This window comes from Acartia tonsa, chromosome 13, assembly GCF_053477335.1.
Source record: "Acartia tonsa isolate MP-2025a chromosome 13, ASM5347733v1, whole genome shotgun sequence".
NCBI lineage: Eukaryota > Metazoa > Arthropoda > Copepoda > Calanoida > Acartiidae > Acartia > Acartia tonsa.
Genome location: NC_137272.1, coordinates 12187369 through 12199593, shown reverse-complemented (window position 1 = coordinate 12199593; position 12225 = coordinate 12187369). Strand labels below are relative to the sequence as shown.

At 34.0% G+C, this 12225-nt stretch overlaps 1 protein-coding gene across 1 annotated transcript in view; it reads right to left on the bottom strand.

Annotated features, from left to right (window-relative positions):
* Positions 1–12225, bottom strand: part of LOC145304546 (neuropeptide F receptor-like) — a 28028-nt gene that overhangs the window by 4288 nt on the left and 11515 nt on the right. Inside the window, exons 8-18 of the mRNA XM_080146453.1 lie at positions 10701–10769; positions 10470–10533; positions 8180–8229; positions 6481–6555; positions 4449–4478; positions 4114–4199; positions 2836–2882; positions 1600–1636; positions 1256–1343; positions 589–634; positions 43–113 (exon numbers count right to left, since the gene is read on the bottom strand). Of these exons, the coding sequence (XP_080002579.1) occupies positions 43–113; positions 589–634; positions 1256–1343; positions 1600–1636; positions 2836–2882; positions 4114–4199; positions 4449–4478; positions 6481–6555; positions 8180–8229; positions 10470–10533; positions 10701–10769 (663 nt within the window). The remainder of the gene's footprint in view (positions 1–42; positions 114–588; positions 635–1255; positions 1344–1599; positions 1637–2835; positions 2883–4113; positions 4200–4448; positions 4479–6480; positions 6556–8179; positions 8230–10469; positions 10534–10700; positions 10770–12225) is intronic.

Below are 12225 nucleotides of genomic sequence, written 5' to 3'. Positions count from 1 at the left end.
TAAAAATTTTGGCGCACATAATAATAAATGGAATATACTTACTAAAGTTTCTTGGAAGTCAGACCAAAGGTTGAAAATTGTTAAAGGCATCCAGCAAACAAAATAAACAACTCCTGTTGTTTTACATTTTTTGTCAAATGGTTAAACTGCTCTTTAAAATACTAATGACTTGGCCCCCAGCTTATAGAGGCTTTACCATAACAAACTATTGAAGTTGGGGATATCCCCCGAACATCTATTGTTTTTTAAAGAATTTTGTGGGTTAGGGACATTTTTTGGGCCATACCTTCTCAAGAGAGGGCGGGGGGGGGGGTGATGAATACCAAATTCCAAATAATCTTATAATTCACAGAAGCAGAGATGTCCAGAGGACAGATTAATTAAATAATAATTATGTACAGTGTCAAAGGACTAAACAAAGGAGGAAGCGGGACGATAAATAGGTTAACCAATTTGAAACCAGATTACCTCCCTCAAACCTTAGAAACTTCTCAATTTCCCCCCCTCAAATAAAGCTTGGACGTCCTTGCACAGGAGCATTACTATACTTTTTTATCAAAATTAAAAGAATACTGATTTGACAAAAACCTATACAGATGAGTAGTTTTCTACTTCTTGCTAGTCTTTTTATATCCTAAAATAAATTAGTTTTATAAGGGACGCCACTCTATAACTTCAAATCTACGTTTGTTTGTCTGTATGTCAGAAATGTTTTGAGCTGATATTTTTCAACTGGTCTTCCACTTAAAGACTCTAAAAGATAGACCGCTATGCATTTCAAATAATAATAAAATTTCTAGGTTACAACGCGTCATACTAGAGATGTTACTTCTGCTGCTATGTTAGAGCAGTTTCATTGATAATAGGAAAGGGGTTAATGTCTTGGCCCATAATGAGGCGTAACTTAAGTTAAGACTTTTAAACAAAGTTGGAACAATCAAAGGATTCTGATCCAATGTTTATTCCAGGTAATATAACAATAACCCCCCCCCCCTCTACTGCCTCTATTCTATCTTCTCCCCTCCTACTGGAGGACGATCTGACCAATAAATGGGGAGCATAATCACATCCTAAATTGACGACAAAATAACCCCTGTCATAATATCTACGTATTCTATATCCATCACCTTTCATTGACAAAATCCTAATACTATTATCTAACAATTTCTAAATTTTAGAATTTGTACACAGAAACTTTAACAAAAAAAATAGGCTTCGGCAAATATTTAATTAACGTATCCGCGTTCAATATTACCTCAGCGCCAACAATATTTTCTTGGTTATTATTTTTTCTAGAAAGTCTTCTTCGTTGTTTAAGCTGTTCCTCTTTTTCTTTCAACGCTCTAAAAATAATCATTTTCTCAGCTGGATCTTAAGGGATAAGACAATGGACAATAAATTGATGTGCAAAGCATCCCCATTGATGATAAACAATATTAGTTGAAACATTTGGACACTCAACTTAATGAACTAACCATTCTAACTTTAATAAAAGTACCTAAAGTGAAACGTGAATATAAAACTTTGTTTAGCTTTGCTTTAATGGATATTGTTATCCTTGTTTTTTTTATAAAAATATATTATTTTAAAATTACTAACTTGTATATGTTGGAGTTTGCTATTGAAATGGTAATTCCTAAAATTAATGAAAATTAGGGTATAGTCCCTGTCTTGGCAACGCCTCTCAATGGGCGTTTCATCGTATTTTCACAGTAGCTTTTGTTAGGTTAGGTTAAGTTAAGTTTGGTTAGGTGATTGCCCAACAGGGTTAGGCAATTGGCCCTGCATGGTAAATCCCCCCCCCCCCCTTCAGGAGCTTGGAATAAGGGAAAGGCTACTGTGAATATACAACGAAACGCCCCTTAAGAGGCGTTGCCATGAAATGGACTATAATCGAAAATTAGACTTGTGTGTATGTATGTGTGTGTGTGAATTTGCTTGTGTGTGTGGAAGTTTTTTTTGTGTACCAGTCTTGACAGAAGGGTTTTTGTGTGTTTGTACGGACCAATATACTTTTGATAGACATAAGAGAAAAAAATAAATAAAAATAAGCTTAAACCACCATAGGACTAGTAGTAGAGGTTAAACAACCTTGTCGGTCAAGTGGTTACCGAGGTCTTAAGCTTTAGGCAAACAGACAGACGAATAGACATCGAACTACTATGTATTAAAAATAGTGGCTTCGCCTTATGATGGGAGAAATAAAGGAAATTTAAAAGTTACCCGATATTTTGGGAGTTTTTCTGGCCAAAGGGGTGTATCACCCCGAAGACTAGCTTAAAACGACCATAGGACCAGTGTCTATATTCTTTGAGAAGCATAACCTTGTTGGTTCAGCGGTTACCGAGATCTTAGGCTTTAGACTGACAGATATTGTACTACTTTGTAATATAAATGTATGTAGAACATACGTGGATATTATGACAGGGGAAAATTATCATCAATTTAGCTTACTAACATGGAACTCATTTAATGGTCAATTTTTTAATCCAGTAGGAGGGGAGGGGACAAGGTAAAGAGGGTTGGAGGGGGGAATCGTTTTTTTAGCTTTCTGCGTTTTTCACTTTATTAGAGAAGAGGAAAATTTGGTGTAAGATCCAAGTAATAACATATCCATTGTAATATATATATTAATACTAGCGGCTGCACTTCTAGCATCTAGGGGTTCTATATTCAAAGAGGCAGAAAGAGGAATAAACATAGCCAAAATACATCCCAATACTTAAATCTGAAAATGAAAATGGCCTAAAACCATCACTCAGTCCGTTCATTAAGTATTGAGATCTTAAGCTTCAGACAAAAAATACTTACAACTGTGTATATTAAAGGATATACCTGGTACTAGATAATGAAATATCAGACACATGACTGAATACAGAAATCTAAAATAAAAATAACATAATTTCGTCAATTTTAATAACAACATTAAGAACGTTTAGTTGTCAATGGCCATACGAGTCTCAACACAAAGTTTTTTGTAATTTATCTTAGATAATAGATGAGAAAAATGCATGATTTTTTCCATTCCCTCTTTAATTTTAAGAGGTGTGTTTTTTTTTAGTAGCGAAGCTACTCTATAATTCACTTTGTATGTCCGTCTGTCAGTCAGTCAGTCGGCTCCTATTAGAGATTGACAGCTGAAATTTTTAGTGAAGATTACTATGACATATGCGCATCTAATTTATAAATTGTTTTGTCCGTCTGTATATCAATTGGGGTACTAGATTGATTCCTAGATTTTTACTTTTTTGTAATTTTCTCAATTCCTGTTTAAGATGAACGGCTGGAATTTTCAGGGATTAAATAAGTTTAAACTCTACATATTTCCATCAAGTATTATTACGATACCCTTATTGGTTGGGGTGCTGGATCGATTCCTAGTTGTCAAAGTTTTTGTGATTTGAATCCTGTTCAAGATAAACGGGTGGAATTTTTATTGATTAAAGTAGTCTTATTTTGACCAAGTTTTCTAAAGACTTACTATTGGTTGGGATGCTAAAACAAATTTTGATTTTAACGTTTTTCTTATTAGCTTAATGCTTCAAAAAAATCATACATTTTTAAAAGGTTGCGTGATTTTTATTATTAAAGTTTTTTTATGACATACTCATATAGATCATTTTCCCAGATGTTTATTCATAATATTTGAGCTTTGCTACTTATGGATGTTGTCATCCTTGTTTACTCAACAACCCATTGACTGTTTAGGTTGGTGTAAACGCTCTGTCAAGGAGGATGTAGACGAATGCAGTGGGTATGTCCTATATGGGGAAATATAGTAATCACATCATTTTTACCTTAGGTTAGATACAGATACAGATACTTATCTATCTATCTAGTTATCTTTATATTGAATTATCTATCTAATTTATTATCTATCTATCTAATCATCTACTAAATCTAATTATCTATATATTGAATTAGCTATCTATCTATATATTTATCTGTCTAATTATATATTTATCTCAATACCTATCTATCTATCTATCTAATCATCTATCTTCCACATTTTCTATCTATCTATCTAATCATCTACTAAATCTAATTATTTATATATTGAATTATCTATCTATCTAATAAACTATCTTCCTCATTTTTTATCTATCTATCTACCTGTAAATATTTTCGACCCCCTCTGGACACCCATAAAGTCTCTCTGTAGTGGACATATTCAATTTGATAGCATAGTCCATCTTCATCTAAAACATAAATTTTGATAAGGTTGACAACATCCATAAAAGCGATAAATAAAAATAAATAAGAGATAAGACAAAGTAAGATAAATTTATTTCCATCCCAAATTATGATAATAAAATGTATCCCTGTTGTAGATTAAATTATCTTTTAAGAAATTAGAGGTACCCAAAGTTTTGATTCTTACTAACAATTTGAAGAGAATAAAAAATCAGGCACATGGTGGGAAAAAGCACCAAATAATGAAGATTTACCTTATTACAAAATGCTTCAGCTTCCTCCATCTAAAAAAGGTAAGATTTAGTTTATGGCAAAGCTTCACCTCATTACCGTGTCTGTTTTTCTGTCTTTTCGTAATGCAAATTATTTAGCCTTTATCTCTTTTGCTAATTAGTTATTTCTCAGAATAAAATTTTGATTAAAGAAGAAACAAAGATAACAATATCTATAAATAGCGGGGGGAAAATCATTGTTGGACAAACGGACAAAGGGGGTTATAGAAAAGATGTTCATTTGTAATAAAAAAGTGTTTCTGTCTTATGAAGAATTTACTGACGGACTAAATAATTCATAGACTGGACCGTGGACGCACTTTGGAACATTCACTAAAAATTTCAGATGTCTATCTTATGTAGCAGCCAAGAATATCACTTTAACCAAAAAAATCAGATATCCATCTTAAATGGCAGCTGAGAAAATTACATTTTCCTCATATCATTACGGAGGGACGGCCCGACAAAGTGAATTGTAGGGTATTATAGCTACTTAAATCTTAGTACATTTTCAGTAGCGAAGCTACTCTATAATTTGAAATGTCCGTCTGTCCGTATGTCCGTATGTCCGTCTTAGTTAGGGGGAAACGTGATTTTCTCGGCTCCTATAAAAGATAAAATGCTGAAATTTTTTGACAACATTCCCATGATTAAAGAGCACAATTAACTAAAAAACATCAATGGCAGTAGGACCGCTTTTTAGCAGGTTTTAGGCTATTTTTGTATTTTTCACATTTTTCTCCATATCTTTGGTGTTTATGGTCCGATTTCCAAAAATTTTTCAGTTATAGTATCAAAATAAAATTTCCTGTCGTTTCAAGAAAACAACTATGACGGTCAGACTGCCTTTAAGCAGGTTTTAGGCTATTTTGTATTTTTCACATTTTTCTCCATAACTTTGGCATTTACGGCCCGATTTCCAAAGTTTTTCAGTTATATAAATCAAAATTAAATTTCTTGTCGTTTCAAGAAAACATCAATGGCGGAAAGACTGCATTTTTGCAGGTTTTTGGCTATTTTTATATTTTTCACATTTTTCCTCATATCTTTGGTGTTTATGGTCCGTTTTTTTTTTATTTTTTGTAGTTAAAAAATATCAAAATTAAATTTCCCGTTATTTTGAGCATCCAATATGTAATTTACTTTGACCGTTAGTCTGTTAGTCAAATTAAAAACAAATGTTGAAAAGGTTTCGTGATTTTTCCTAATATACATGCTTTTGACAACTAATATCTAAATTCTTATTTAATTGTTTGTGCTTCGCTACTTATGGATGTTGTCATCCTTGTTTTTATAAATATTAAATATAATTATATATTTGAAAGAAATATGAAACCAAATCCATTTTGCAAATATTGTATTTCATTTCACTGGAACAAAAATATGAAAATATTTATCAAAATTGTAGGATCTAGTTCAGTTCATGGTTACATACGGCTGGAATCAAACTACAAAATATTTAACATAACAGTGAAAAGAAGCGTAAAATAGGTATTTTTGCGCATTTGTGTGCGCTGCGAGATGACTCAAAATGCCTAGTTAGGCACAGATACCCCCCCCCCTCCATTTATTTTAATTAATAGATTTCCGTTTGTTTGTTTAAAACTTCAGGTAAAGCTATACAGAATATATTGGGTACTGGGTAGCCCCGGGCCCGCAGTGCTAGTTATGCCTTTTGAGGAAACCAAAAAAAATAATTTTAATGAGTAAGCTATCACAATTAATTAGTTATGACGTCACCTTTGATAGTCAGGGATCTCAAGGGATAAGACATTGGACAATAAAATGGAAAAAAAATTCCCCTTGTTTTTACAGCCACCTACATGCCTAAGGTGGGTGTTGAGGGGTTTATAACTTAAGGAGGTATGGGGAGTGATTTATTTCACGAGATCGAATACCCTCTTCACCCCTACCCCCTTAACCCCCTGATACACACCCCTAATATAGCCTAGGCGAGAGAGGAGGTCAAAAAAAAGATAAAATAATGTTCATTGGCCTTTCCCTGAAAGTTTACCTGGTTTGTACAATTATAGCTGGCACAATCCCAGTCCCATGCATCAACCTCCTTGCACACGTAGCTAGAGTTGAACTAAAACAAGGATGTCAACATTCATAAGTAGCAAAATACAAAAAAAATCATGGTTGGTAATGTGGACATGAAGATTTAAAGAGTATTTGTTAAAATCAAGAATCACAAAACCTTTCTCAAGTATTTCTATAATTTTTAATATTTATATTTTGTATTACTGCATTACAGCATTAATGATAGACCAACGGACAATATAAATTACACACTGGATGCTCATTGATACTGGGAATCAAAAAATAGCGGAATATCTTGAATAACAAAAGAGAAAATTAAATTTACCCTATAGCTTAACAGACTGCCTAACTGACTGAATGACTAAAAGATGGATGGACAGGCAAAGGGAATTTTAGAGGAGCTTTGCTACTGAAAAGTACAAAATATGTAATTAAAAGAAAGAACAACAAACTATAATAATAATTATTTAAGATATGCTGCAATTTTTGTTTTAAGGCATAGCTTTTACAAATTTGGTGAATTTTGTATGCAACCTCACATCACCCTAACCAAACAAAAAATAATGGGGGTAAAACCTTAAGTGTATACGAATTAAGTGAACATTTAATACACCATAATTGGGGTTTTAAATCCCCTTCCCTACATACTAAAAAGTATAAAGAGGTTTTGATTATATATTTACCTCTCCCCTTATTGCTAATCTACCCCTCCACATAAGAGCTTGTACGTCCTTGATCTTTTAACATAAATAAATGAAGGTAAATAATAATCTCTCCTTTGTAAATGAATACCAAAAAACACTTATGTCATAGATACCTATAAATTTTAACTTTGAACTTTAGAAAACTGTTTTCTTACACCTCGATCTACTACAATAATAATTAGATAGCGCGGCATTCGGTGCTCACCCTCCCCCCTCCCCCCTAAAAAATCATAAAAATCAGCTAAAATAATAAAAATTGCATCATATCTTTCCCCTAATACAAGGGAAAGTAAACAAAATGAAGATTCGAAAACATGTCACTGAACTTGCTTCAGAATATGCAAATTTTATCTGTGCAAAAATAGATTTCAACAACATGTTTTCACGCGTATTTCTTATTACTCATATTTATTGGCGAGGCTGCTGTCTTTCAGGTCCAACAACCAGGAATAACTATAAAGGTAAGCAATTTCTCCTTTCCTAACACTTGCACTAATCCTTGGTAAGGTAACAATTCGATTCGTTTGAAAGGTAGACATGAATTAAGAGTATAATTATAAACACTGCCTTGTCCCTTTCTATGCTTTTTAAATCGAAGCTTTTCTATAATTAAGTAAAATATAACCAAAGTTATTATTATAAATCTATTGTATGATTTTATAGACAGTTGAATGCTGAAATAAAAATTATATTTTGTTGACTGAGTTGAAAAAATGGATACACAATGCGTGGATATTGTAAGAGATTCTCGCATACCATGATCAAATGTTTCTCCAGAATGTAATGATACCCATCATCCCCCCTTATGATTTTACCCTATCCACTCCACTGACTATGAAGGAACGTATTGACCAATCTGAGGACTATATTAGGAACCTAAATTGACAACAAATTCCCCTTTCACAGTATCCAGGTATTCTGTATATATTGTTGGGAAATAGGATAATTAATGAGAGGGAGGCTTACCTGATAGTCAGATGATTGTTGATAGTTCCCCAACAGACTACCATACAACTCTATAATACAAGAAAATATTAAACACCAGCGACAAAGCCCCTAGAGACCCCTTTGGACAATTGATGTGAGCAGGGAAATTTGTACAACCTCCTTTTGCAATTGTACCTTCAACAAGGATGACAACATCCATAAAAGCGAAGCACAGAAACGGTAGGACAAACGGACATAAATACTTGTATAGTCAAACTGAATAATCAGAATATAAATGTATAAGACACACAGCAAAATTGTAAGTAAATTTGTTGAAAAACAGCTTGATTCAGGAAAATGTTTATGAACATACTTACATTATAGGACTTGATTATAGAGTTGCTTCGCTTATTACATTATACTTTGTTGTCCCAGGAATCAATATACCAAAATTCAGATCAATCAGATGATTAGATCACATAAAAATTTGTTGTTAAAAAAGTAAAAAAATCAACATGTTTAAAATGGACGTACTGACATTTTGGTGATGATTATAGAGTTGCTACGCTTTCTAAATCGTACCTAACTATTAAAGGAATCACCATGCAAAATTTGAAATTGATAGGACAATTCTAACATGCCTAAATTAACGAAAAAATCTATCCATTACGGACGTACGGACGGACCGACCCTAATTAAAGAAAAGCTTCGCTTTTAAAAAGAAAAACCCTTCCAGTGCAAAGGGAGGGGACAATGGATCAAATATTTAATAATCAGGAGTCTCAGACTTTGGATACTGACTTAAAGGGAATGTGCAAGAATTCGGCAGGTTCTGACTGACTTTGGGTACTAGCGCATCAATGCCGCTTACTCACTGAGTTAGTTTTGAATATAGCAGACAAGTATCAATAAACTTAATTTCTAGCAGACGGCGGGTTTTAACAATTATTTTTCTCTAAAAAATATAATTTCATAGATATGAACTTTATTGTGATATTTGTGTAATAAACAATCTAAAAAACCTTAAATTCAATTCTTGTTTATAGTATTTTAAATTTTAGGAAATTGGGTGGATGAGTTCCAGGGAGATTTTTCTAGTAATTAATTACAGAATGGTTACGTCAGTCTGATGTACTGGCAATCTAATTTTCAAATGAATGCTTTTTTTCTTAGAACTTTTTTCTTATTTTATAGTTTTTCTAGATTTGATTAACCCTTACAGATCAGGCCCCAATTCCCACCTTAATAGATTGGGGGGGGGGGGGGGGGGGGAGGCTCCAAAAGCACCCCCTCTATCTCGGCTCCTGGTACAGATAAAGACGTAAATTTTTTTCTGGTGATTCATGTGTATTTTTAGAGAAAATTACTTTTTCTAGTCATAGCGGTCAGACCGCTTCTTAGCCGCTTTTTAGCGGCCAGCCGCTAAATTTTAAAACAGCTGTAGAGCGGCCAATTTTGCAGCTAGGATGACCAAATTTTAGGACGAACTTTTATTTTTCATAACAAAAAAATTACTTTTTCTGATCATCGCCGAAAAACGGCAAATAATGGAAACCGCCATTTTCGGCGGTTACGGCGGCAAAACGGCGTTTGGCGGCACAAATTAATATTTTTATCTGTTTATTATTGCTCAAGGATTTTCCAAAAAAAATTTTAGGTATCTGGCTGTAATAGAAGCCACGATATTCATGATATATGTCTGTAATAAAAGCCGGACAAAAATCGGTCATAAAGTCGGTCAGGGAGCGGTCAAACGGTCATAACATCACTTTTCTCAGAAGGTCATTGATATCTAATTATTCACCAAAAAAAATAGGTTTCTACCTTATACACAAAAGTCATAATGTAGAAATTAAGATTTATTTAGAATTTTATAAAAAATTTTTGGCTACCCAACCGACTTTGACCGGACACCACGACCGACACAGACCAGATATCCTAATAAAATCAACTCTTGCCGACATATAATTACTTAACTTAAAAAGTCATGAAGTTACAGCTCTCCATCTTACCTACAAAATAAATGAGATTGAAAAAACTAGAGGGGGGGGCTCTTGGAGCCCCCCCCCCTAATCTGTAAGGGACATACCCTTTACAATTTTCTTCAAATTTTCTGGATAAATCTGGATTGCATGGCCTTTCAGCAAAAACTCTTAAATTTAATTAATTGCCCATTGTCCCCTCCCTTACTCCCTGCATTGGTATGAGAATGAAATTGACCATAAAAAGGATCATCTCAGTACAACAGATATTTCAGTCAACATTTGTATGATTAAAGGGGTGGTTGTCTGAAGGATGTCTTTTATTTACAAGTGCCAGCGCCACTTACCTTGAAGTTCCCCAAAAGAAAATAATTGAACCGTTCTCTCGGCTTCAGACAAGTTATCACCTTTCTAAAAACAAACGGACAATAAAAAAGGGCTCGGCAGCCGCGCGTCATCAGCCTGTAAGCCTCAGGGAAATCAACCTTTTAGAATTTAAGAATCAACTGCAAGTCAACCGGATGATAAATTACTTTCAGCCATTTATCTTTTGTAGCAGCCGAGAAAATGAAGCTTACCTTAAACAGGATGATGGGTAGAATCATGATGAATGCCACGGACCATATAATAGGTAGCAGAATTATAACCTAAAGAAGAAAAAAAAATTTGGAGTAAATATTTATTATATTATATATTATATTATATTTATTATATTTATTATAAATATTATGGCTTTTTAATATCCGCAATATTTGAACCGGTTCTCAGCCATACTAAAAATCGTATTATTGTATTTCAGACAATTTTCCACGAATATTAAAATGAAAATTTATAAGGTAAAGGCTAACCAAACTGGTTTTAATCTTATGATTTTTCATTTTAATATCCGCGGAGAGCTGTCTATAATACGATTCTGTAAATAACTGTTTTTAGCATTTGTGTCCCAAGTGTCTTTGGGCTCTTCAATTAAATGAGACGAGAGGGGGTAGAAAATAGCCCAACACCATCCGAAGATAATACTAAAAACAATAACAAAAAGTCCGAACAAACAGGATATGCAAAAAAAAATTATGTTTTAATGTTTCAGAAAATTGTAAAATTCATGATTCCTATAATTAAATGTTTCTATGTAGTTTTAAACCAACTAATTAAAATTCAGTAAAATCACTCAAAGTTTAAGAGCCAACAAATAGGATAATGTGGTTATAAAACTTTATTTGGGAATCCCCCCCCCCCTCGTTCCTCTGCAAAATTGCCATTAACCTATCATTGGTCAATACTAAACTGAATTCTTTTGATATACAGGGTGCGGCACATAAATCCGGACAAATTCAAATTTTTAAACAAATGAACATAAAATCGTCAATTTTAAAGATTTTATTGAATTTTAAAAACTAAGAGGCAGAAGAGGTATATGACTATTAGATTATTCAAAAAAATGGCGGCCAACCTCAATCACCGCCTCTACCCGCCTCCTCAACCGCCGGTAGGTCCAGGTCAAAATGTACCTGTCCAAGCTGGCGTAGTTCTCCTTGATAGTGGCAATGAGGGAGGTCTTTGTGGTATGGGCATGTCTATTGGTGCATGCTTCAAAGTAGCCCCAGGCCCAAAAATCCATTGAATTAAGATCGGGCTGCTGGGAGGCCACATTTCCTTAGGAACGTGAGTAACCGCAGGATCCAAATTCGCCCAACTTTCAAGCTACCCTTAGACACGGAGGCTCCTATTTGGACCACAGTTGAGCTGGAACGACGTTCATTGCCTTTTTAGAAATGAAAAGACGTTTCAGCTAGGGTTGTCATCGCAACCCATAGTCTAAAATGAGTTTTAAAGTTCAATATGGGTCCCTGAAGGTAAGAACCGAGAAATTTTCACGAATTTTCATGGTTTTTGACGTTTTTTACATCTCAAGATCTGCCCCGTTTCACTTTGCTGGAGTACTACGGCCAAGCCATTTCAGATAGAGAGCTCTAGTCTTTTCTAGTGTCTTACTTATGTATTTAACAGTATCCCCAGCAAGTTGCATAACTCTACCTCACCTACAGATGGGCTGAGGTCAGATTTAGTGGGCCCTAATCGAGAATCAAGATTAAACCACGGGCG